The sequence below is a fragment of the Schistocerca americana genome, chromosome 4 (genome assembly GCF_021461395.2).
Source record: "Schistocerca americana isolate TAMUIC-IGC-003095 chromosome 4, iqSchAmer2.1, whole genome shotgun sequence".
NCBI lineage: Eukaryota > Metazoa > Arthropoda > Insecta > Orthoptera > Acrididae > Schistocerca > Schistocerca americana.
In genome coordinates this window covers 37,036,049-37,062,997 of record NC_060122.1, presented here as the reverse complement: position 1 = coordinate 37,062,997, position 26,949 = coordinate 37,036,049, and the positions used below count along the sequence as shown (strand labels likewise).

The window sequence follows — 26,949 nt, the reverse complement described above, 5'->3', positions numbered from 1 at the left end:
CTGTCGTTTTTCGGGAGCCCTATTAATAAAATTTTAAAGCACCCACAACACAAAGGAAAACTGTTTTCCTTTATATCGCCAATAAAAACGAAACAAGAGCATAAAAGAGCCGGGTAGTTTATCTCTTTCCTTAAATTCTTTGGCCAAATATTATGTCATAGACTATGGAAAGCAAAATAAAGTTTTACGGGTGGTTCTGAAATACAGGAAAGTGGAGGGATTACTTACTGCTGTAACGTGGAACTTCTGCCTGACGAGGCCGTAGCACAATTGCGATTGATTACTGAATATGCCGCGATAATATTAGTTGCTGTCCCAAATGTATAGATAAGATACGAGATTCCAAATTCTACCTTTGAGTTGATCCTTTGACCTCACAATGAAAAACATTTCGGTAGGTCACGTAGCACGTACTATGTACCCCCCCCCCCCCCCCCCTTTACCAGTCCTCTGCACGTTGCACGTTTTTTGTACCAAATATTAGACATAGGGCGCAACTACTATACAAGCTATATCGCATTTATTTTTATTACATTACATATTACATCCGGAAATGCTGTGAGTAACATTTAATTTGCCACTCCTGTAGAGAAGTTGTTGCCCGCATTTTATAGCCAGCAAGAAAATATTGTACGTAACTCATGAAAAATGAAGAAAAAAAAAAGACATTTAACAAAAGTAACATAAGGTAGTCCTGTTTGGACGGCAAACGTAACAAGTTTAGACTTTAAACATCTTCGCCTTACAACTGTACAGATAATATTAGATTTTAGGGATGAAAATGTCAAGAAGAAAACAAAGTTCTGTAGTGCCTTATGGCATCATGTTATGAAGTAACTCATCGTTACGTTAAGAAATAATTGTTACACAATAAATACGTAAACAAGCAAATGCTCTACCGACAGATAAGACATATCTTTCTATCTTCATTCATCCAGGAGTAATTGCCCTGCAACGTATGAGGCAGAACTGCTGTGAAGATAGGAAGTCATGAGAGAGGTATAAATATAATACTAAAAGGAGAAATGTTTTACAACATTTTCTGTCTCTCAGCTCCCCCTTCCCATCCACACATTGCTTTATATTCAGAAATCATTGTATAGGGTAGGAGGATATGAATTCAGTTTGTGTTTGATGTACAATTTATAATCTACTAATTTCTCTATATCACTGGGTAAGTGGTCAAAGGTTATTATAACTGAATACCTCATTTCTTTTTGTGCCGCAGAATATTACTGTTATTTTCAACCAGTGATTGATTGTTGACAAGAAATTACAACATGTCATCTTGAGAACCATAGATCAAGTTACTCAAGTGTGTGCAGTGTTTCTTAACAAAACTACAGGTCTATGGGGTATGAAACTAACTATGTGACTGGGCTGAGGATTTCTTGGTAGGGGAGAAACGGCATACAGGATGGAGAGTCATCAACAGACCTTCACTCATTTCTTTATTTATTGTATTTTTTTTGCGTAGAGCACCAACTGATGGATTTTGTAACTGTCATAGCAATTTTTCACAAGTTTTGTACCTTAATATAGTTTGGCAGTTGTTACACCAAATTTGGCCATTAATGATTGATTGATTGATTGATTTTTATTGTTGTAGAGACCTCAGAGATCATCTGAGGCATTACAAAAGTCAATATTACACAATATAAATGTTACACAAATAATTACAAAAACAAGAAAAATATTACACAATATAAATATTACACAAATAATCATGGTACCATCACACAAATACAAAACAGAGAAACTTGTGGTACAAATTGATATTGCATAGTAAATTTAGCCAATTACAGACTTACTCATATATAGAAGCATATAAAAACTGATCACAAAGTGTAGACATACCATATTCTTTGCCTCCCTTAAAAATTCATCGGTTTCATAAATGCTGAGCTCAAGAAGAAATTCTTTTACTTTTTTTTTTGAATTGTTGAGTTGGAAGATCCTTGATATGTTGGGGTATGGCATTAAAAAATTTTATGGACTTGTATAAGAAGCACTTTTGTGTTTTTTTTTATAGTTACATTGGAAAGAAACTAGGTCCTGCTTGTTTCTTGTGTTATAATTATGTCGCATGTCATATTGTTGATAACTCTGATAGTTTTCCTTAATATGCATTACACACTGTAGTACAAATATTGACGGCAGAGTCATAATCTGTAATTTTTTAAAGCTTGGCCTACAGTGAGCTCTGGGTGCCAAGCTACATATCAGTCTTATTGCCTTCTTTTGTAGTTTGAAGACATTAGCTGCCTTGTTTTGATGTCCCCACAGTATTGTGCCATAGGAAATGTGACTGTATTAAAGCAAAATAAATCACTTTAAGTACTGGCACGTTTAGACAAAGATGCAGCTTCCTTAGAGCAAATATTCCTTTGCTAATGCTGCTTCCCACTTTTTCTATATGGCTACCCCAGGATAATTTTGAATCAATTGAGATTCCAAGGAAATTTACAGCATTTGAGATCTGCTCAAGTTCAGTGTTATTATTCCACGATACATACAGGTCTTGTAAATATTTTTTTTTTTTTTTTTTTTTTTTTTTTTTTTTTTTTTTTTTTTTTTTTTGACACAAAGGGAATTGGACTGTGGTCTTTTGTTTTTTGTTGGTTCTTTGTTTGTAGGTCCAGACTTCCATTCCTGTGTTGTAGACATACATAGCAAAGTTCTTGGTTGCTTTGGTTCAATGTATCTCCAAAAATGTAGTTAATTTATAAATATACAATGAGTAAATTGTGAAGTATGTTTGATGTACAAAAATTTCCCTGTAGGAGTCTCTGTACCCAAGTCTGTGGAGAATCCTGATTGATTTTTCTGCAGGATTAATATTGTATTCCTTAATATGTCAGCAGCCCAGCCCCATGTGTGTATCCCATAATTAATCAATGGAAAAATTGCCCCATAATAAATTTGATTTAATGTCGGATCAGCGACTACTTTTGATAACTGGCTAATAATATGTAGCGAACTACTGATTTTATTAGGTATAAGTCTGATGCACCTTACCCATTGTAGATTTTCATCTAGGTATGTACATTTAAATCTACATTCATCTGTGTCTATAGCTTCAATTCTGCCTATATTACTGACAGAGTTTTGGTGTGAATTTGCAAGTTTAGATGGCAACAACTAAGATTTATGTCTACAGTCTGCAAATCATCGTGAGGTGTATGGCTGAGAGTATGTCCCATTGTACAAGTTATTAGGGCTTCTTTCCACTGTATTGATGCATGGAAGTGGGAAGAATGGTTGGTTGTATCCATCTCTGTGTGCCGTAATTACTCGAATCAGATCCCCACAATCACTATGTGGGCGATGCATAGAGAGTTGTAGTATATTCCTAGCTTCATCATTTAATACTGATTCTTGAAACATTCTTAGCAGACTTTCTCAGGATAGTTTACATGGATCTTCAAGAGTCTGCCAGCTCAGTTTTTTCAGTATCTCTGTGACACTTTCCCACGGATCAAACATGCCTGTGACCATTCATGCTGCCCTTCTCTGTACATGTTCAGCATCCCCAGTTAATCCTATGTGGTATGGGTCCCAGACACTTGAGCAATAGTCTAGAACTGGTTGCATGAGTGGTTTGTAAGCAGACTCTGTTGTAGACTGATTCCAGTTCCCCAGTGTTCTACCAATTAACCAGAGGCTTTGCCTTTATTAAGTGATTTAAGTTGCTTTGTTACACCAAGGATATCTACTTCTGAGTTACTCATGTCGGCAGTTCTTCTTGGTCTGAGTTCTGGAATATTTACTTCGTTGTCTTTGGTGAAGGGATTTTGGTAAACTGTATTTAATGACTCTGCTTTACTGGGACCAGTAACATCACCACTGTTAACACACAGTAAAGGCATTGATTGTGTCTTTGCACTGGTGTACTTTACATATGACCAGAATCTCTTTGTGTTTTCTTCCGGATTTCAAGACAGAGTTTCATTGTGAAAAGTATTAAAGCATCTCGCATTGAAGTACGCACTATATTTCAAGCTTCTGTAAAACTCTGCCAATCGTGAGGGTTTTGCATTGTTTTAAATTTGGCATGCTTGTTTTGTAGCTTCTGCAACAGTTTTCTGACCTGTTTTGTGTACCATAGGGGACCAGTACCATCTCTTAATAATTTATTTTGTATATGTCTGTCAGTAGCCACTGATACTATTTCTTTGAATATAAACCACATCTGGTCTGCATTTACAGACTGGAAAGATTGGAGACTGATTCTTTGGAAGGCCTCAAGCAGAGTTTTATCTGCTTTTTTAATAGATGTATTTTGCATTTATTTTTGGTGGGTTTGGATGTTACAGTATTCAGTCTTGCTACAGCAACCTTGTCGTCACTAATCCCTGTTACAAGCTCTCGACCAGAGTTAGCCTCCACATCCTTTGGTAATGGCCACCCAAGAGTCCGTACGTCCTTGAACAACGTGGACAATCAGTGATCTTTTTGTGGACCCAAGGACATGTAGGAATCCTGCGAAATTAACTTACTGACAGGCTAACCAAAGAGGCTACTCATAAACCGAGTCTGGAGATCGGTGTACCACAATCTGCTTTTCGGTAGGTATTATGGCACAAGGGTTGGGTTGTTTTGGGGGCAGTAGACCAGAAAACCTAAATCAGGATGGCCGGACGTGGATTGAACCGACGTCCTCCTGAATGCGAGTCCAATGTGCTACCCACTGCACCAACTCACTCGGTATGGCACAAGGCTTTTGGGCTTTTGAATACAGCATGGTGCTCCCTGACTTTGCTGAATAACTTAAGTATGCTAAAAGAGACAACAAATGTGTGGAGATCCTCAATGGGAACATCTAGCAAGGGCTCCATTGTCCTTTGCCAGCTTCATATCAGCCATACTTGGCTGACTCACGGTCACCTCCTACATTACAAGGACACACCTCAGTGTCACTGCAGTTCACACTTGGCAGTTGTCCATATCTTCGACTGTCCAAATGTAGTCGCCCTGTGGCAGACTTTTAATCTCTTTCATGCGCTCCCTTCACTTGTAAGTGACAATTTCTCAACAGCTAATGTAGTTTTAAGTTTTATCCGTGAAGGGGTTGTGGAACAAAGTGTAATGTACGTCTGGCCACAACTGAAATGTACCGTGCAAATCGTGAACTTATAGTTTTAGAAACACTGCAGAATGAACTGAAAGAAACAAGAGGACATGTTCAGTTGTTGGAAAATATGGTCAAAAACCTATCTGATCCATCACTTAAAGAACTCAGACAATTTCAAGAGCACAATGAAACAAAGAAGTGTGCAAAACCTAAATATGCTTCAAACAATTTTAAAGTTCTGTTAAGAAACAGATTTCAGTGTCTCATTACAGATTGTGAAGTTAATAATGACGAGTCCGGCAACTCGCACCAAGATTATTTATCTGAATTGGCGGGAAGTAAATGCAAAATGTTGGAAAAACGTAACTGCAGTGATGATGCAAATAAAATGACGAAAATAAACTTTTATAGGCCTACAGTTTTGCTTGCTGACAGCCACAGGAGAGGAGTTGCAGGTATTCTTCGCCTCCAGCAAGATCTCTCTGTTACAAGTATTGTGAAACCTGGAGCAGGTCTGACAGAAGTTTTAAAAGACTGTAAAAACTATAACTGCATCTTGCGAAGTGAATGTATAGTAATAATGGGCGGTGCAAATGATGTGTATAAGAATGAACTAATAGTGACAAACATTGTGTTAAGAAATGCACTATGTACATTAGTGAATCAAAATGTGATCGTGGTAGGCATATCACACAGGTATGATCTTATTGAATCTTCTTGTGTGAACAGAGAGATCCAAAAAGCAAACAGGATGTACAAAAAAATCTGCAAGGCCACTACAAATGCGTTTTTCCTTAATATTGGTGACCTAGAGAGAAAGCACTCCACTACACGTGGAATACATTTAAATAAATCGGGAAAATTGCTACTCAGCCAGAAGTTCAAGGATTTATTGGAAAGTGTTTCTCCTAGAAGTAAGAAATGTAATCCAATCCCATTGCTGATGGTGAAGGAGAGCTGCAATGTATCTTGCCTACCAACTACTCCAGCAGCTGCAGTAACACAACTTGAAGAAACATTGATTACAGGAGAACGTGTTGGGAGAGAAGCAGGCATATTAACAGCTACAACAGATGGAACAACACAGCAAGGGACAGAGAAAACAGATAGAGCAAAGGTGGCAGCATACTCCACTACAAAAACTATTGCTCCATCAAGTGGTACAGGTATCCATTCTGCAGCAACATCTGAACTACCCGCAAGGGGAACCCAGTCATCAATATCAAGACATGAACATGAAGAAGGGAAGAGAGTTCAACAAGCAGTAGGAGTGTCAAGTGTTGTGGGTCAGCGAAAAACAGTTCTTCTTCTCCGTCTAAGTGATTTTTTAGTCGAAGGCAGCAAGGAGAAGAAGCCCATAAGGTAAATAGTGCAGGAGATTTAATAGCCCCTCACCATAATGGTACATCTGTGAGGAAAGACAGGTTTGATCTTAAAATATGCTGTCTTAACATTCAAGGAATGAGGGATAAGGAATTTATTGTCAGTAATCTTGGAACAGAAAAAGGGTTTGATATTTTGCGTTTGAGTGAACACTGGGCCACTGAGAGTGACCTAATATTTGTTAAATTTGATAATTGTAATATAGCCAATAGCTACTGCAGAAAATTGCATTCAAGAGGTGGTGTAGCAATCTATATTAACAAATCACTTAGACGTTCAATCAATAGATTGAATCGAGATTTTTTGTGTGATGAACTGAACTTTGAAGCTGCTGGTATAGTTTTAGACAGTTTTAAGTTATTGGTAATATCCCTGTAGAGATCACCTAATGGCATCATCAGTCTATTTCTAGAGAAACTGGACCAGCTGATACAGGTACCTGGTGAAACTAGATGGATAAATTATGATATTGTAATAGGTGGTGCTCTGAATTCAGATTTTGATGTAACAACACGCAAGTGTAGTGTCACTGAACTTCAAAATATACTAAGACAATCCGACTTACACTGCGTCAATAACAGGCCCACAAGAAAACAAGCATGTCTTGACAATATTTTTGTGAATTTTAAAACAACAGACGAATCATGTGATGTGTCAGAGTTTGCATATTCTGATCATAGTTGTGTGACCTTAAATTATACAAGTAGGTTCCCTCCTGATAAGACTAGTATAACTAACCCTTTCCCAAAAATTGTGATCACCAGACCTGCCTCAGATGAAAAAAGTTCATAGATTTTGTAATTCCCTTGCTGACAGAGACTGGTTTTGGCCAGTGCTATGGAGACATACTCTATACTTTAAGTAACGATTTTCCAGAAAATATACTATTTGAAAGGTTTTTTAAAGTATTTTTGGCACACTTTAATGACTGCACTCCGACAAAGAAATTCAAAGTAGGCCTAACTAATCGAGTCCTGAAAACTAAAGTTCTAAAAAGACAAAATACGTGGTATACAGAACATCTGACCACTCTGAAAAGCCAGGTTATGTTGTTGCACAATGTTTATTGTAGACTGAAGACTAATCAAGCTAAACTAGTCTATGTTACATGTAGGAATGAATATAAAAAAGTGATCATAGAAGCCAAAATAGCACACAATCTCAGAAGTATTGAGAAATCCACCAACAAGTGCAAAGCTGGTTGGAAGCTAATAAATAGTGTCGCTAAAGATGAAAGAAATGTTACAATTAACATCTCTGCCCAAAAATTCAATGATTATTTTGTTACTTCAGTTGAAGAAGTAGGAAGTAGTATTGCTAAACACAAAATCAGCTCATCACAGTTACTGTCAAAAAATAGTTGTAGACCATCAACAAATACAAGTATCTTCAGTTTCTCTAAGGTCTCACCAGATTTTGTATTAAGAATAGTGAAACAGTTTAAATCATCAGACAGTATATACATATATGACTGATCCTGTAACATACTGAAGAACGTCATAGGCAGTATAGTGTACCCCTTAAAACATTGTATAAACAAATGTCTTGCTGAAGGATATTTTCCTGATGAGCTTAAACTGTCTAGGGTAGTTCCAGTTTATAAAAAAGGGGATAAAGACTCTGCCTCAAGTTACCGGCCAATTTCCATAGACCCATATTTTTCTAAAGTTCTGGAATGCACAATTTACAAATAATTATCTGATTACTTTGATAATACAGGAATTATTAGTGGATCTCAATATAGTTTTAGGAAAAAGATGTCAACAATTGATGTGATAGATATTGTTGTAAAATACACTACTGGCCATTAAAATTACTACACCACAAAGATGACATGCTACAGACGCGAAATTTAACCGACAGGGAGAAGATGCTGTGATATGCAGATGATAAGCTTTTCAGAGCATTTGCACAAGGTTGGCGCCAGTGGCGACACCTACAACGTGCTGACATGAGGAAAGTTTCCAACCGATTTCTCATACACAAACAGCAGTTGACCAGCATTGCCTGATGAAACATTGTTGTGATGCCTTGTGTAAGGAGGAGAAGTGTGTACCATCACATTTCCGACTTTGATGAAGGTCAGATTGTAGCCTATCGCGATTGCAGTTTATCGTATCGCGACATTGCTGCTCACGTTGGTCGAGATCGAATGACTGTTAGCAGAATATGGAATCGGTGGGTTCAGGAGGGTAACACGGAACGCCGTGCTGCATCCCAACGACCTCGAGATGACAGGCATCTTATCCGCATGGCTGTAACGAATCGTGCAGCCACGTCTCTTGATCCCTGAGGGAAAAGATGGGGACGTTTGCAAGACAACAACCATCTGCACGAACAGTTCGACGACGTTTGCAGCAGCTTGGACTATCAGGTTGGAGACCATGGCTGCGGTTACCCTTGGAGCTGTATCACAGACAGGAGTGCTTGCGATGGTGTACTCAACGATGAACCTGGGTGCTCGAATGGCAAAACGTCATTTTTTCGGATGAATTCAGGTTCTGTTTACAGCATCATGATGGTCGCATCCGTGTTTGGCGACATCACGGTGAACGCGCATTGGGAGCGTGTATTCGTCATCGCCATACTGGCGTATCACCTGGCGTGACGGTATGGGGTGCCATTGGTTACACATCTCGGTCACCTCTTGTTCGCATTGATGTCACTTTCAACAGTGGACATTACATTTCAGTTGTATTACGACCTGTGGCTCTACTCTTCATTCGATCCCTGCGAAACCCTACATTTGAGCAGGATAATACACGAGCACATGTTGCAGGTCCTGTACGGGCCTTTCTGGATACAGAAAATGTTCGACTGCTGCCATGCACATTCTCCAGATCCCTCACCAACTGAAAACGTCTAGTCAATGGTGGCCGAGCAACTGGCTCTTCACAATAGGCCAGTCACTACTCTTGATGAACTGTGGTATCGTGTTGAAGTTGCATAGGCAGCTGTACCTGTACACGCCATCCAAGCTGTGTTTGACTCAATGCCCAGGCATATCAAGGCTGTTATTACGGTCAGAGGTGGTGGTTCTGGGTACTGATTTCTCAGGATCCATGCACCCAAATTGCATGAAAATGTAATCACATGTCAGTTCTAGTGTAAAATATTTGGCCAATGAATACCCATTTATCATCTGCATTTCTTCTTGGTGTAGCAATTTTAATGGCCAGTAGTGTACATCCATCAAGTATTTGAGGATAAAGACTTTGCTCAAGTCACTTTTTGTGACCTAAGCAAAGCCTTTGACTATATAGAACATACAGTACTACTTGAAAATTTGAACTTCTATGGTGTTAAAGATAATAGCCTTAAACTATTAAGATCATTTTTACAGAACCATAAGCAAGTTGTCTGTGTTGGCAAAGAATTGTCCAGTGTAGAACTAGTTAATGTAGGTGTCCCACAGGGATCTGTACTGGGCCCTTTCCTGTTCCTAATAATGATAACAACCTACCATCATGTATTAAATCAAAAACTGTACTATATGCAGATGGTACAACTTTTCTGAACAGCAGTAATGACCTCAGTAGCCTTAAAACGTGTTACAGAGACAATTGCTCAAGCAAAAAAAAAAAAAAAAAAAAGGCGAACAAAGAGTATTTAGTGTAAAAGACAAGCTACCATATGATGATCCCAGTTATGTTAAGTTTTTAGGGGTATATTTGGATGACAAATTATCTTGGGGTCAACATGTCAAGTATCTTAGTGGTAAGTTGCCAAGGGTAATCTATCTGTTAAGGCGACTAATGGATTCTGTACCTAAAAATTATGTTGGAATATCCTATCTCTCATTCTTCCAAATCATAATAACCTATGGTATCATTTTATGGGGAAACTCCAGTTGTGTGACATCCTTCTACTGCAGAAGAAAGCTATTAGGGTAATTACAGGCTCATCATATAAGGCAATGTAAACCTTTGTTTTCTGAGCCAAAAATTATGACAGTAGTAAACCTATATTTATACTATGTTTTAATCTACACGAAAAAGAAGCTACCCGAAGCTAAACGCAGAGAAAATATACATTGCTACAACATTAGGACGAATAGATGTATTTATACTCCATTCCACAGACACTCAAAATCACTGAACAGTTACAAGCTAATGGGGCACAAATTATTTAATAAGCTTCCACTAGCTGTACAAGATTTACCGGAGCAACCATTCAAACAAACAGTGTATGACTGGTTAGTTGCCCATGCATTCTATGACATAAAGGATTTTATCAATTGTAAAATTATACTGCAATAACAAACCGATTACTCTTTTGCAACAGGAATTATATAGTAATATAAGTACGACTTTGTAGGATTTCACCAATCGTAATATAACCATGCAATAACAAACCTATTGTTCTTTTGCAACATGAATTGTATTGTTTGTATCACTTTGTCAATTGTGATATTATACTGTAATAACAAATCTATTGCTCTTTTTGCAACAGGAATTATATTGTGTTATAAGTATGACTTTCTAAGATTTCATCAATAGTAATACTACACTGTAATAACAAACCTATTGTTCTATTGCAACATGAATTATGTTGTATGATATGTATGACTTTTTCTATTGCCTTAATGGCCTAACGATGATAAAATTATTCAATTCTATTCTATCATTCTGTTTAAGGGTGGGCACCTTACCCTGATCTTTCAGGACCTCATCCTACCTGCATTTTAAATCTTCCTCACTCCCTCTGGTGCCGTCTGTTCGGCTTGGTGTTCGTCTTTTCACCATCTCTGTTTCTCTTGCCTTTTGTTTTTACGCTGGGGATTTTAGTGTGCTGCAGAGTGACTGACTCATCCTTTTTTGTTGTTGCGATCAGCCAGCTAAGATCATCTACTATATTGTTTTAACATCTTTTACCTCTTTTTTCCTCTTCATTAATTTTTTCAATTGATACTTTCATTTTCTACTTCATTGTGCTTACAAACACAGCTTTACACATTTTGTTCCTTCTCTGGATTTGAAGCGATAGAATTCCTTTGGGGTATGCTTTTCATCTGAGACAAGTGTGACTTAGGAAAAAGGGATGGAGAACCATGCATTGTAGTCCCTTTAATCTCCAAACCAACCACCATCAACCACTAATCCTTGTGTCTGTCATGATTTTCCCTATTTGGTCAGGATTATGTGTTGCTAAAAGGTGAAGTATATTTTCACAACTGTTTACACTTCAAATGGGCTCCTGAACTAATTGTTCAAAATAATTTTCTGAGAACCATTCAGAATGATTTCAGATGACATTTTATGCCTACACCCAACTTTAAATGTATATTTTTGTGAACCTATCAAGGGTAGATTGAAGTCACCACCAGCTATAACTGTATGAGTAGGTTACCTATTTGAAATGAGACTCAAGTTTTCTTTGAACTGTTCAACAACTGTACAGTCTGAGTTGGGGGTCAGTAAAAGGAACCAATTATTAATTTTAATTATTAATTTTTTAATATTTTTTTAAATAATTAATTAATTTAATTATTAATTCTGGTTGACAAGTGTAACCGGTATCCATACTATCTCACAGGAGCTATCTACATTTATTTCACTTCTGACAGCAATTAACACTTCTGTCCTTTCTGAACACAGTCTAAGTCCTTGTAAAAATTTTGGCTGAACTTATTTCTGGCTTTAGCCAGCTTTCTGTACCTATAACAATGTTAGCTTCAGTGTTTTGTATTAGTGATTGGAGCCCTGGTTCTTTACCAGCACAGTTACAACAGTTTACAACTACAACACCATTTATTTCTGGATCTACTTTCCTGTGTTTGTTTTGCACACTTTTAGACTGACACCCTTGTCCGGCTCCCTTTTATACCGACACCCTTTTCTGAGACACAGTGATCTAAAGAATAACCCAGTCCCCTCCACACAGCCCGTGTTACCCGTGTAGCTACTTCCACTGACCTATTAAAGCTAAACCCGTAAACTCACCACCATGTGGCACAAGTCATGAAATCTGCAGCCTACATTGTTGCAGAACTGCCTGAACCTCTGATTAAAACCCTCCAATTGGCTCTGTACCAAAATAATACAGTTGGTTCTGTCGACGATTCTACAAATGACGAGCTCCACCTTCATCTCACAAGCAAGGCTGGTAGTCTTTACAACTTCAGCTAGCTGCCTGTAACCACAGAGAATCTCATCATATCCCAACTGACACACATCACTAGTTCCGACATGAGCTACCAGCTGCAGCTGGCTACACTCTGTGATCTTCATGGTATGCAGAAGTACCTTTTCCCAGCATGTATCTAGAGTGCACTCTGTATTCTTTTCCTCCTTCGCAGCTATATCCCTAAGGGGCCCCACTACCTGCGTAACACTGGAGTCCCCAGCTACCAGTAAACCCACCCTCTGTGAATGCCTAGACCTCGTGGGTCGAGAGGCTTCCTAAGGAACAAGGCAAGTGACTTCATCTGGCTCAGAACCATTGGCCACAGGAGGTGCCAGAAACCTGTTCATCAGATGGACTGGGGTGGTCTTCTGATTGGACCCCTGGAAAGTTTTCTGATGCTTACTTTTCCTTGGAGTGACCTCCCGTTCAACCACGGGTGAGCGATCAACTTCAGTGTGGCCAGTACAAGGGGAAGCTACAGTAGTGAACCAATCAGGGGAGATAAGGATGTGCTGGATGTCCTCCGGATCTCCACATCCGACCCCCCATGGTGATGCCTATTGGCAACAACCTCAAGCTGTGTGCAAAGGGTCACCAGCTCACGAAGGGTCACCAACTCACCTCGCATATGAATGTAGCAATCACAGTCTCTATTCACACTATAGATGGCAAAACTGTACATTACACAGTTACTAGGCGGTGCATGGTAATCACACAAACATTCAAGAAATGCGGGGATCGATACAGGCATGGTTACTTTACACTACACTGCTATTAAAATTTAAGACTGTGGTTTCAAACGTGAAAGAAATTAAGAAAGAAAACTAGTATCCACACAGATAACTGAAAATAAGTCACTCCTGTTTGAAACTCATAAATATAATTCACAAACAAATGGTATACTCACCTTCTCAGCAGCAGTAATGGAAGGTGGATTCTCTCACTGACGGTCCCATCTGACTGACACTGATCCAATCCAGGCAAAATAAAGTGTGGTCACTTTTTCTTTGCTCATTTAAGTGTGTGTGTCTACAGAACTTGGCCCTTCTTTTTGTGATGTTGTTAGAAATCATCTCTGTTTGTTCATACAGTTCTTTCATCAATCTGTTGTGCAGACTCCCTCTTTCTGAACCAGCCCACAGATCTTTCTAAGTACTTTTCTCTCTTGTTTTTTTACCCCCTTCATTTTCAGTATTCCGGGGATTACTGTTGTTTATGAGGCATACAAGGCCTGTAGTGAGACTACGGTATTATAATGTCGTAATTTGGCATTGCTGGAGATACTTCGTTTGTTGAAGTGATTCCATGTAAGTCTACATGCTTTCTGTAGTTGTTTTGGTCATCTCCTCATTGGATGTCGAGTTCTGTCCTGTTTTCATTATATCACTCCCAAGGGATTTTGTGTCCATGAACTGTGTTTTTTCATATGAGATTTGTAGTCCTGCCTAGCTGAGATATCGTTTAGTGTCTCTAGAGTTTCTTTGGCTTCTTTTCCTGTACATATTATGATGGTTATATCATCGGCAAAGGCTAGACCTTTTAAGTTCATGGTTCTATCCTTGTCTCTCCCCATCTTTAGCCAATTGACTCCTATGTCCCATCCCCTGATTGTTTTCTCTGAAACTGCATTAAATAGAATGGGCATACCTCTCCCATGAACTTCAATCTGAATGTTGCGTTTCTTAATGTTTCCTAAATTAGGTTTCTGGTCCTGTTGCCCACCTTCATTTCTTCTAGTATCCACCTTCATTTCTTCTAGTATGTTGAAGAGTGTTTCTATGTCTATGGACTCATATGCCTTCTTGAAGTTGACAAATGTTACTGTGGTGTTCCTGTACTCTTATGCTCTGCTAGAATTACTTTATTTTCACAACTTTTGTCTGTTTTGAGATGCTTGTGTCTGCTAGTTGACGTTTATGGTCAGAGTAATGAAAATCCACATTCCTGCACGTAACATTGTCTTTAATATGTTTACTAAGTATAGTCTAATCTATTCTGCTGGAGGTGGACTTTGTACTGTGGTACCAGTATTTACTACATTTATAAGATTTTTTGAATTAAGAGCTTCTACTACCGTTATATTAAATACATTGCAATATTTTGCATCAGTATTCAAATCATCAAGTTTAGTGAGATCACTGGGGCAACTATGTCCCACTATCCTACTAAGTATGTCCGTGAAACTCCCTACTGCCTTTGGTGGATGATAAGTCCCAATAACTTTATTTTTTCTCATAAACTTTCTGCACTCTTTGGTGCAGAGTTCAGTGACTGTCACTTTGCTCAACCATTTTTGCCATACTGATTTAAATAGTTTATTTTCCTCGCCTCGAGATTCTTACTAATAAGGACTGCAAAACAAGGGAGGACTGTGCCCCCCATCCCCCCATTAGCTTTCAGGGTAAGGAAAAAATATAGTGTAATCAGGTGTTTTTCTTTGAAGAAAAATGATTTAAAACTTTGTATTATGTAGGTTTTTAACAGGGTCGGAGCTGGAACTTTTGTGTGGCTACTTACAAGTCGCTATTTATCTTCCAAAATACTAAAAGTACTTCGTACATCCCAGTTTGCCTCCCCAGGAACTATAACATGGGTGCTCTTGGAGGTGAGTATTAATTTACAAAAATCTGTAACACATTAAGCTTATTTCTAATACTGTATCTTTAGGTACGTGAGTTGGTAGGGTTTTAAGCTTTACTGTTACCCTAACTACAAATGAGGAAATGATGTATGGTAAAAGATAATAATTATTTGTTGAAGACTTATACACTTTGGATAGATCACTAGTAACATAAGACTTTTCAATACAAGAAGTAAAAGCGAACTGAGAGAAAAATATCACTTCACATAACACTTAGCACTGCATTTAATCAGTCAGTCGATCTCGTGGTTGCCACAGTAGCTTCCCTCCAAAAACTGTACGGGCTTGTAGTGTAACATTGTTTGCAGGAATGGCACAACCCACCAAATCAGAATGTGCCACACAAACCGCCACTTCAGGCAAGTGTGGGAAACTTGAAAAGCCTGCTGGACAGTTTCGTAGCCCTAAATCATCCTGTGTAGTCCAGCAGGAGAAACTCATAATTAGTCATACACCAGAATGTCGGTAGTCTTAAAAACAAGCACAATGATATGGATATTATTACATGTCTTGATAAATCTGATAATTTTGTCATAACTGGACATTGGTACAATGAAAACCTAATTAACATTACTCAACCCCTCTCCATGAAATGTTGTTCTGCCTTTAGTAGGAAAAACAAATGTGGGGGTGGTGTAGCAATATTCACTGTTAAGTTTCTGTGTTCTTGGTGTAACTGGAATCTGCTTAGAAGCAATCACAGAATTTGCTGTAATAAATATAAAATGGTGTAGAGAAAATATAGCAATTATCAATGTGTATAGGCCACCTGGAGCACATATGGATACATTTTTCAAAAATCTATCTGCTTGCTGGTTATATATAGACAGTACATTTTCTGGGTTAAATGGCCATGTAAATATTATAATAACAGGGGATATAAAATAGCCTTATTAACCAATGACGCTAACACCAAAAAGTGACACCTCCTACTTGATGAATTCAGTCTGACCCCACTTATCCATGAGACAGGTAGAGAGACTGATAACAGAAAAACATGCCTGGATAACATAATAACAAACATGACCCATCTTTCTTACAGTACATCTATTTTAAAACTGGTCACCTCTGCAGTACAGCTTCAATTGGAGGCAAATAAAATGCCCTTTGTCGCTAAAAAGAAACTATATGTCAGCAAAAGAATTATGTATAATGATAACATCAGTAGACTGAACTGCATGTTAGCACACACCATGGTCTGAGAATGATAGCTCTTCCCATGATAGCTTTGCTGCTAACTTCTACTACTGTTTTGGTGTTACATGCCCAGTTGTAGCCACAAAAGTTAAACTAAAAATATATCTGAATAAATAATGGTGTCGTTGAATCAAGGAAAAAATTTAAATTATTCCATACTACAATGTTGAATAATAGACAAAATTTCAAGCTAAAGGAGGCCTACAAAATGTATCAAGAATACTATAATGATTTATTAATACAGACCAGGAGCAACTATGTTTCGAACAAGCTTCAGTCGACACACAATGTTTCTGCTGGTGTCTCAGAAGCAATGAACAGTTTTAGAACAGAGCGACGCAAATCCTGTATGGATTTTATTATCAGCCACAATAGGATGAAGATCAACTTGAAATTGCTAATTTATTCAATGAATATTTCCTTCAGTAGGGGAAGCTATCAATCACAAACATAGAAACCTGCAAAAAGGCATCCGTCTAAGCATAGCATATATTTAGCCCCCAAAATTTGCAAAGAAATAATTAACATCATTAGTGCCCTAAAATCTTCCAGTTCTGCAGGGCATAAGGGCCTTATTATTGATGTATTAAAAGTATGCAGACAAAATGTCTCTGTACCCCTGTCTGTAGCAGCAGACACCTTCCCAAACAGACTAAAAATAGCTCAGATAACACCAATCTTTAAAAAAGGTGACAAACTCAAAATTCAAAACTACAAACCAATCTCAAAACTACCTGTCTTTCCAAAATTGTTGAAAAAGTCATATACAACAGAATTATAAACTTTCACCATAAGCACAACCTAATGTTTGAAAATCAAAATGGATTCTTAAAATGTAAATCAGCTAGCACAGCAGCTGCTCAGTTAACTGAAGAGATAATAAGTGGCGTCAAGAACAAGCAACATTTTGCAGACAGATACCTCGACCTTGAGAAAGCTTTTGACTGTGTGAACGCCACTAACATATTAGATAAGCTATGGAACATTGGCATCAGAGGCACTGCTCATGACCAATCTTACATGAATAACCGAAAACAGTAGACACTACTTAAAACTGAAAGTGGTGTTCACAAATCCAAAATCGCTAATATAAAATTGGTGTGCTCCAGGACTAAGTACTGGTTGCGCTTCTGTTTTTGATTATGTAATGACGTAAGATATTGCATTCAAGTTTCCAAAATAGTTCTGCAGGTGGATGACACACCCATTGCGTGTAAAAAGAAATCATTTAACAAACTAGGGACACTATAATAATGTGACAAATGAAATTGTTCAGTACTTTAATGAAAGCCACTTAAATGTAGGCAGTAGTAAAACATTTCTCTTGTTGTTCAACAACAGCAGTTTTAATGATGAAATTAAGCTATACATAGACAATGTATTAGTACAAAAAAAAGAGTTTAGTGTAAAATGCCTTGGTTTAACAATTCAAAGCAATCTAAAATGGGACACACGTTGACACTAGCATGTAAGTTGTGTAAGAATATATTTGCAATTAATATGATTAGCAATTTCTGCAAAGACAGTGTTGTCCTAAAGATGACATATTCCAAAGAAACACTATAAGGGTCATCTGTGGAGCAAAATATAAGGAATCGTGCTGTGGATTGTTTCCAAAAATTGGTGTGCTAACTGTAGTCAACATATATATTCTAAAAGCCATTTTACTTGTTAGATGACTGCAATGTTTGTTCTGATTTGTAAGAGTACAGTACCAGAAATAAACAAAAATTTTACATCAGCACCCACAGAACAGCACTCTATGAAAAGGATTGAATTGCCCTCTGTGTTTATTGATTGGATAGCCACTGAATTGCTATTTATTTATTTAATGGGATAATGATAATTATTAAAAGGTGGCAATTTTATTTAAGCACTGTTTTTACTCTTTCGATTGTTGCGAGTCAGCGATAGTGCAATGCTGCTCGCTTTGGAGAATACACATTTTATAAGAAACACTTTTGCGATCACAGTTGCGATTCAGACGGTATTCGCGTAATTGTACTGATTAAAAGTTATCGTTTCCGAAAGACGCAGGTTTGATTAAAGCTGTGTGCACTTTTGCGCGTATAATGAAAATATTCATAACACGTCACGTAACAAAAAGAAACATGCGAATCACAACCGTGATCAAACGAAGAAAATATATGATAACATAAATGTTCTTCACTGTCATTCAGGACAGGCTCAGATTAGACCTTGCAATTTTTAGTTATAGGAAATCACAAGACGTTACACTTTAGAGATATTTGTTTTGAATAACTTGTATTTACTTTCTCTCTCTCTCTCCTTTTTGCAGCCTTTATACCTTCACATCGATTAAGGAACTTTTCCTCCTCTACCGACTAGTACGAGAACAAAATTCAGACTCAACAAAATGTCTTACATTGAATTATTACATGCTTAACCCTTAACAATCATATATAGTTTCGTAATACAAACAATGCTAATTTATTCCATGCACTAGAAAGTCTTTGATACACTGAGCACAAAAATGAAAATAACAAAATCATAATTACATTTTTAATATCATGAATACTTCTTTAAATCATGAAAATAAGGTTGGACATCGTCGTAATATTAATTTTCATCATTGTAGCACTACATTGCCCCCTTTGGATGTACAGTCACACTTGTTTGACTGGACATCCAAGCAGGCGTATTTTCCTTGCCTGTTCTGTTTAAAGTTCACTGTGTTGTTTCACTTGGAAGCATGTGCTTTGTTTACTTTTAAGTCTCAGGGATTTTGAGTTACACTCCCCCATTTGGTCAAAGGCCAATGGGAAAAGCCCCGGAAAAAAACCACGGCGGAGTGAGCACATCTTCTTTGAATATTCCCTTCGTATGACATTTAATAATGGTACAATTTCGTGATAGTGCTGCTGGTGACGATGGCTGGCGACTTGGTGTACTGCAACACCGACGCCTCGCCCCATCAGGTAAGTCTGCGATGGACTGCGATGGACTGCGATGACGTGGCAGGGTGCGGCAAGGGATGACGGATGACGTCGCTGCAGTATGCTGTCCTCACCGACACGTGTGCTCAGCATCCCAGCACACAGTCACATGAAATTCAAACAGCAGTATCAGTTCCTTAAATTAACATCTAAATTACATCATATTTCACGCACTCTTTCACTCAACAAGAAGAATGTGCGTGGTTTTTTTTTTTTTTTTGTGGGGTGTTCGACTGTTTGTGAGTTTCTTTATCATGATGCAAGTCCATTTGTACTTCCGACGTAACTGACTATCTGCAATTAAAGGTTCATGTAATTACGTTCCAACATTGATACAGTTCTGCAACGGGTTTAATGATATAGTCAGTAGCAGTTCCCAACACTGTTACGACTCACCACTGTTGCTGACTGATCAATAAAAACACTTGCTCTTGAGTTTTAGTTTGCCTGGAATGTTACGTCCACGCATGTGGTCCCAATAACACTCTGAATACTTGGCATTACTAAACACTCGTAGCTCAAAATTTGAAAACAAAATCATGGTAACACAACGCACTCATTGAGCGTCCACTTTTGTGTTAAATTCCACTCTTTCACCAGTGCAATAAAGTTTGTACACGCAGAGGATAATGTTCACAGGAAGTCTTTGTTCATAGGTCATCTGTGACATGTTCACTCCATCACGTAGTCACTTGATCACAGTTATCAAGTCTGACAAGGTAAAGTCCTTGTGCTACCCATAAGAATGTCTTTACACAGTCTAGTTACATAATGATAAATAACTGAATGATTGTACATATAAAATGAAGTACATAATTGTAGTCATTTACAATATAAAAGCAAATCCTAAGTCATATATTTTCTCGAAAAGGTGCTCCTTGACTTACAAACAATTGTGCAGTGATAAACACAAGTCTGTATATGTTTGTCTGTGTAATGATCTGTTCAGTCACGGAAAACATCTTGTTTGACCTGGTTTGTAGCTCATGCAAGTCCAAGCACTAACTTACGGTGGAAAATTTGTTAAACCTATACGTAACTCGCGTAAACTTGACATGTTGTAAGTGTATCCTGCACACAGTCTGAAAGAAAAAAAAAAAGAACATTACCTGCTCACTCTAGTGAGTTCAAAATAGTTAACAATCAACAAAATGAAACGTTTGTTTTCTAAACTCACTATATCCTACTGTTCTGTGAAATATGCAGATCTGTTCACTGTTCGTAGTTTCACACGCATAAGATCCTGAAAGTTTACTAAATCTCAACAAGTTTGTGTTATGTTTGATTAAGTGTCTTAGGGTGGAATCATCTTGAAGCAATTCTTCTTCTCCTTGCTGCAGCTCGGCATCCTTTTCTCCGTTGAACTGGAGCTGAAAGTTTCTTACAACTAATTGGTATTCTGAGAGTCTCTTCCTCCAAGCAGTACTGATGCTTCCAGTGCTGTAATATATGCCTTTAATTGTCTTTTGTTGGCCGGATATGGACAATTTCTGATAGCCTCGAGTTTCGTACTATCCGGGAAGATTCCTTCTGATGATACTATATGTCCTAGAAATTTTATCTCCGTCTTTCCAAACTTGGACTTCTTAAGGTTAACCGTAACACCTGCAAGTTCAAATTTGTGTAACACCAAGTTAATTAGTTTGATATGCTCGTCCCACGTCGGTGAAGCAATCAATAAATCATCCACATAGACAGTAACTTGCTCTAACAAATCCGGGCCGAGGACAGTGTCAAGCGCATTAATAAAGACTCCGGCACTGACATTCAATCCGAATGGCAATACTCGGATTTGATAGCTTCTTCCTCTATAAATAAATGCTGTATATTTCCTAGATCTGGGCGTTAAGACCACCTGCCAGTATGACGCGCGGAGGTCGAGGCTTGATAGATACTTTATTCCATGGAACTTCTGTAATAGTTCTTCTAGATTCTCAGGCCGTGTTCTGACAGGCATAATAATTTGATTAATCTGGCGAGCATCGAGAACCAACCTTACGCTTCATTACCAGTAAAAGTGGGTTACTATATGGTGATAACGAGGTCTCAATAATTCCCCATTCCAGCATTCGTCTAATTTCTTTTGTTACTGCTTCCCTTTTCGCGCTGGGTATTGAGTACGTTTGATAACAGTAAATTTCATGGGGAAACACTTGCACGTCGTACACGTAACCTTTAATTAGTTCAGGTTTTTTCAAAAATACTTTACAATAATTAGTAAGTGTGTCTAATAATTGCTTTTGTTGGAGACTGTCAAGACCAGAGGATTGTTGTACTCTTTCTACTATTTCAGAGAGGTGGATACTCTCCTTGTCCTTCACATCTTCCATGACCGGGAATGTACTGCAATTGAAACTTTCTTGAAGCCACCATAAATGTGTGCAAATCGGTTCTATCTTTAAAATTTGAAAATATTTGCCATGCAATTCTTTGGTCTTTACCAAGTCTAACCTGATTCTCGTGTCACTGAAACACATGCTGCATTCACCCTTTGCGAGATCGATTATAGTTTCCGTCTCTCGCAAAATATCTAATCCGAGGAGACAGTTCGCGGCTAAATTCTTTACAATAAGGAAGGTGCACTCTTTGGCTCCCATTGCAAAATTAATACAAATCCGTGTCTGTTCCCGAACTAGTTGGGCTTTCTGGTTAATGGCTCCTGTAACTCGACAATTAGTGACTGGAAAAACCGGAATATTTCTAATCTTCTTTAAGTGAAGAAAGAACGATTCATTCAGCACAGAAACAGATGCTACAGTATCTAAAATCACCGTAGTTTGAATACCATAAATATCACAAACTATAGCTGCTTGTTCAACTTCCCGTTCAGACAAATTACACTTCTTCCGAAAATCTTGACATAATTCCTCTCATATATCGACTCTGTCATTATATCTTAACATCTGCGTAGTTGAACTACTTTGCTGAGTAACATCGACAGAATTATTCCTACACACTGCATTTTTTGCGTCGTTCGACCCGATCGTTGCTGATTCTATGCGACACACATTCTCATTGTTACTACAGCTGGTTGTCTGCACGCTTGGTTGCTCGTTATTACTAACACCGTGCGGCTGACACACGGGAGCAGAATGTCGTCGCATCTAGTTTGACTGACTGGTACTGGTTGATGGTTGTGGTTCACTTACCTCAATGATCTTGATATTTTGATTCGGTGGTTGCCATGGCTGCACGTTCATATGCTGCTGCATGTTATTTGACATATTTGTATTGTACGGGGGTTGTACATGATTGTTGTTGTGATATTGCGGTGGCCTAGGCTGCTGCCATTGCCGTTGTGCATAATTCTGTGTTGACCAGTTATGTGGTGGTTGCATGTTTTGCTGATTATTTGAAAAATTACCATTATTGTAATTGGCGTTAGCTCTAAGATCTCGTTTCTGTTTCTTTGAAAAGTTTCTGTTATTGTTTTGTCCACTATTGTTCTGTGGATGATAATTGTGATTTGGTGCATTACCGTACTGTCCATTTGTGTTCATATTATGGTTCTGCCATCCTGAATAATTCGGACTATTCCAATGATTTTGATTCCCATAGTAGATGTTTCTATTACTATTGTTCTTGTGGTTTCACCCGTTGCCATTACCTTTACCATTATTCGACGAATTATTCCCATAATGGTGTCTGTCCTCTTCGATAACCAAATCTAAAGAGTCCATTACAGATAGAAAATGTTCCACGTTGTCTTCAGGAATGTGAAACAATTTCTCCTTTAGATCACGTGGTAACTTCTCCTTTAATATCTTTAAAACATCGCACTCAGGAATTGGTGTGGATAAATATTTCACTTTGTCCAGATACTTTTCGAAATATTTCCGCAAAGTACCGCCTTTTCTATTAAATGGCTCAGGACTATAAACTTCTTTTCTTAATGGTTCTTGTACCCCACGTGACCAATACTTGTTTAGAAAAGCTTGTTCAAATTCATCGAAGGAGCTGCATTGTTCAGCTTTCTGTGTCGCAAACAACGCTGGCTCACCTTGAATATGGGTAATGGTAAAGACAATTTTCTCCCTTCCGTTCCAACTTTTTGGCATTATTCCGTGGATCCCTTTGATAAACACAATTGGATGGGGTCCGTACTTATCATTGGTAAACTTCTGAAACTGTGAATTCTTCACTAAAGCATCCTGAGTCACCAATGATTGTGTATGGTCTTGATAAACGGATGTTACTCCACGTGTTGGATTGAAATTATTGCCCGTCTGCCCCCTACTTTCAGTTAAAGGCGTTTCATACTGATCAGGGTGTGTTTTTGTGATACTAACACACTCCGGTGAACTGTTATGAGATATTTGCATATGTGTTTCATTAAGCACTTTCTGCACGTTTTGTAATTCAGTCTGGAGTTCATGAATCTTTGTGTTGTTTTCATGTATCAGTTGTGTTCCTGCTCGTTGTAACATCGCAGGTAGTTCCTTCTCTATAACAGTACTAATTTGTTTGTCTTTGTCATTTAGCCATGTGTTGAATGTGGTCACAACGCGTTCTTCTTGTTCTTTGCATTTTTGTTCTATTACATTTTGATTATGAACCGTAAGGTTTTCTATACGTGTACTTATGTTGCGTATTTCTGCTTCCAAAGAAGTTTGTGTTTGTTGTAATTTGTCCACATCCTGGATTACTTGCTTTACATTCTGTGGTAAGTCATGGTATGTTTGTTGCATACTTGAAATGTTGTTCTGTATAGCAGACAACTGGGCAGCTATTTGCTGTCGCAGCTGGCGATCGTGTTCTTTTTACAGGTTTTCAAGCTTTTGATCTATCTCTTTTGAGAACTGTGAAAAGCTTAACTGCGTACGCTTGTCTAATTGATTGATGCGTTCATCCAAAGTCCTAATCTGCTCGTCTACTCTGCTAATACGTTTATCTAAATTATTATTAATCTCAGTTGCAAGCTGTTTAGCAGTTTCTTGTTCACACTGTATCTGTGATTGTTCCTGTATTTTAAACATTTGTTCCATTTTCATCATTAAGAGAGGAAATGGATCCATTACTGTTTGTGTTGGCTCTACCAGTGGTAAATCGACTGTAACTGGTGTTTCTTGTGGTTCTGCTTCAGTATCCACTTGAACTACCATCTGTATTCTGCCTGAGTGTTCTACAGCAGATGGATCACTGTCTTTAATATTAGTGTCCTGTTCTATATCCTCTGTATGATCTGAAAAAATATTATCAATTTCTACATCACTAGTTATTCCTTCCTCCTCTGAATATTCTACAGTTTCTTCCTGCTGTGTAGCTTTTCTTACATGTCGTACTGTTTTCACCATGTTTGCAAATGTTTGGGTGCAAGTCTAATCGGGAAAATGTCACATGCAACACATCAATTATTCCATCACACAAAACATAAAATAATTACTGCACTGCACCAGATTGGAATCAGTACTATAAATGTTCACTTTCGTTTGATTAAAATTCAGTTCCAATCTCATTCAGTTAACCTCTACTGAAACCACTTGATGCTGTATTTTACTGATCCTTCTCGCAGTTATTTAGATATAATTGACTCTTATAGCTTCCTAAGAGGACACACTTACAAAATGTAATTTTTTTTTTGTGCCTACCTTATGCAGTGCTTCATTCTGCTGCCGCTGGGATGGAATGGTACACCAAAAATATCGTGCTTAGGGTTGTCATAGATTTCCGCTCATTACAGCATGAAATAAATAGAAAAAACACACATTAGCACACACATATAAGCTAGTCCTGTCAATAGGTTGCCACTGAATTGCCCTCTCTGTTAATTGATTGGATAGCCACTGAAGTGCTATTTATTTATTTAATGGGATAATAATGATTATTAAAAGGTGGCAATTTTATTTAAGCACTGTTTTTACTCTTTCGATTGTTGCGAGTCAGCGATAGTGCAATGCTGCTCGCTTTGGAGAATACACATTTTATAAGAATTATTTGGTCCAGGAAACACTTTTGCGATCACGGTTGCGATTTAGACGGTATTTGCGTAATTGTACTGATTAAAAGTTATCGTTTCCGAAAGACGCATGTTCGATTAAAGCTGTGTGCACTTTTGCATGTATAATGAAAATATTCATAACACGTCACGTAACAAAAAGAAACATGCGAATCACAACCGTGATCAAACGAAGAAAATATATGATAACATAAATGTTCTTCACTGTCATTCAGGACAGGCTCAGATTAGACCTTGCAATTTTTAGGTATAGGAAATCACAAGACGTTACACTTTAGAGATATTTGTTTTGAATAACTTGTATTTACTTTCTCTCTCTCTCTCCTTTTTGCAGCCTTTATACCTTCACATCGATTAAGGAACTTTTCCTCCTCTACCAACCAGTACGAGAACAAAATTCAGACTCAACAAAATGTCTTACATCGAATTATTACATGCTTAACCCTTAACAATCATATATAGTTTCGTAATACAAACAATGCTAATTTATTCCGTGCATTAGAAAGTCTTTGATACACTGAGCACAAAAATGAAAGTAATAAAATTATAATTACATTTTTAATATCATGAATACTTCTTTAAATCATGAAAATAAGGTTGGACATCGTCGTAATATTAATTTTCATCGTTGTAGCACTACAGGATCCACAATATGCAGGTTTAAAGTTAGCCAATACACTGCCCAGTAAAGTGATAATGCTACCCACAATGAAGCTTAAATTTCAGCCAAACAAATTCCTGTTCCAAAATCCCTTTTACACATTAGAAGAATACCATACTTACACACACAATAAGAAGTGCTTTGAAAAAATATGTAAATAGAATTTAGCAAACTATTTTATTTGTAATTTAATCATTGATTATGACATATTCAGAAGAATGTATTACTGCACTATGTGTCAAGAATTGTAACCTGTTTTTATACATGTGCAAGGAATCATTCAGTGTTGAATAAAGTATTATTATTATTATTATTATTATTATTATTATTATTACTATGGTGAATAGCAACTATCTTTTTCATAATATTGTAACATTACATCCCGGATTTTCCATCATGAACTGGATGGACACAAGCCAAGACAACGATAAGCATCATACATTTATGGTACTTGCTGGTTGGCGATTTATTCTCATTGGTTCCTACCTTGTAGATATGGTTTGAGCCACAGAGGAAGAGCAGCCATGATGATGCCTATGACATCACAAGAGAAAACTTAATAACACTCACTCAACTGGAATCTGTTAAACAAGACATACCATTTGTCGACTTACCTCTTTTCAATGTAGGTGAAGTTCCAAATGTTAAAATAATTCTATAATTGACAGACACTCTACACAAAAGTACTATACTAAAGCTTTAACTACGGTATTTTATAAATATGGGTGGATATGATTATGGAAATTTATGCTTCAGCTAGCATAAATTGTAATGTATGTAAAAGAAGCTTAAGTATATTCATATATTTATAGTGATTCAGTAACTGAATAAATATTTCATTATTAAGCAGACTTTCTTCAGCTTAATGTATCCCAATTATTCTAAGGTTGTTTTTTTAAATATGAGCATGAGACTGGTTATTTTTATTACTTAAATATTACACATAATTATTAG

General features: G+C 37.6%; 3 protein-coding genes across 3 annotated transcripts in view; 2 read left to right on the top strand and 1 right to left on the bottom strand.

Annotated features, from left to right (window-relative positions):
- LOC124612379 (peroxisomal acyl-coenzyme A oxidase 3-like) overlaps positions 1-380 on the bottom strand; it is a 143,056-nt gene extending 142,676 nt beyond the window's left edge. The window contains exon 1 of the mRNA XM_047140550.1: positions 229-380. The gene's annotated coding sequence lies outside the window, so the exon portion shown is untranslated. The remainder of the gene's footprint in view (positions 1-228) is intronic.
- Positions 1-26,949, top strand: part of LOC124612557 (radial spoke head protein 4 homolog A) — a 497,314-nt gene that overhangs the window by 823 nt on the left and 469,542 nt on the right. The gene's annotated exons all lie outside the window — the stretch shown is intronic.
- LOC124612380 lies at positions 75-26,656 on the top strand. Its single transcript, XM_047140554.1, has 3 exons — positions 75-394; positions 15,057-15,188; positions 26,489-26,656. The coding sequence occupies exons 1-3, from the start codon at positions 380-382 to the stop codon at positions 26,654-26,656; spliced, it is 315 nt and encodes a 104-aa protein (XP_046996510.1). The 5' UTR covers positions 75-379.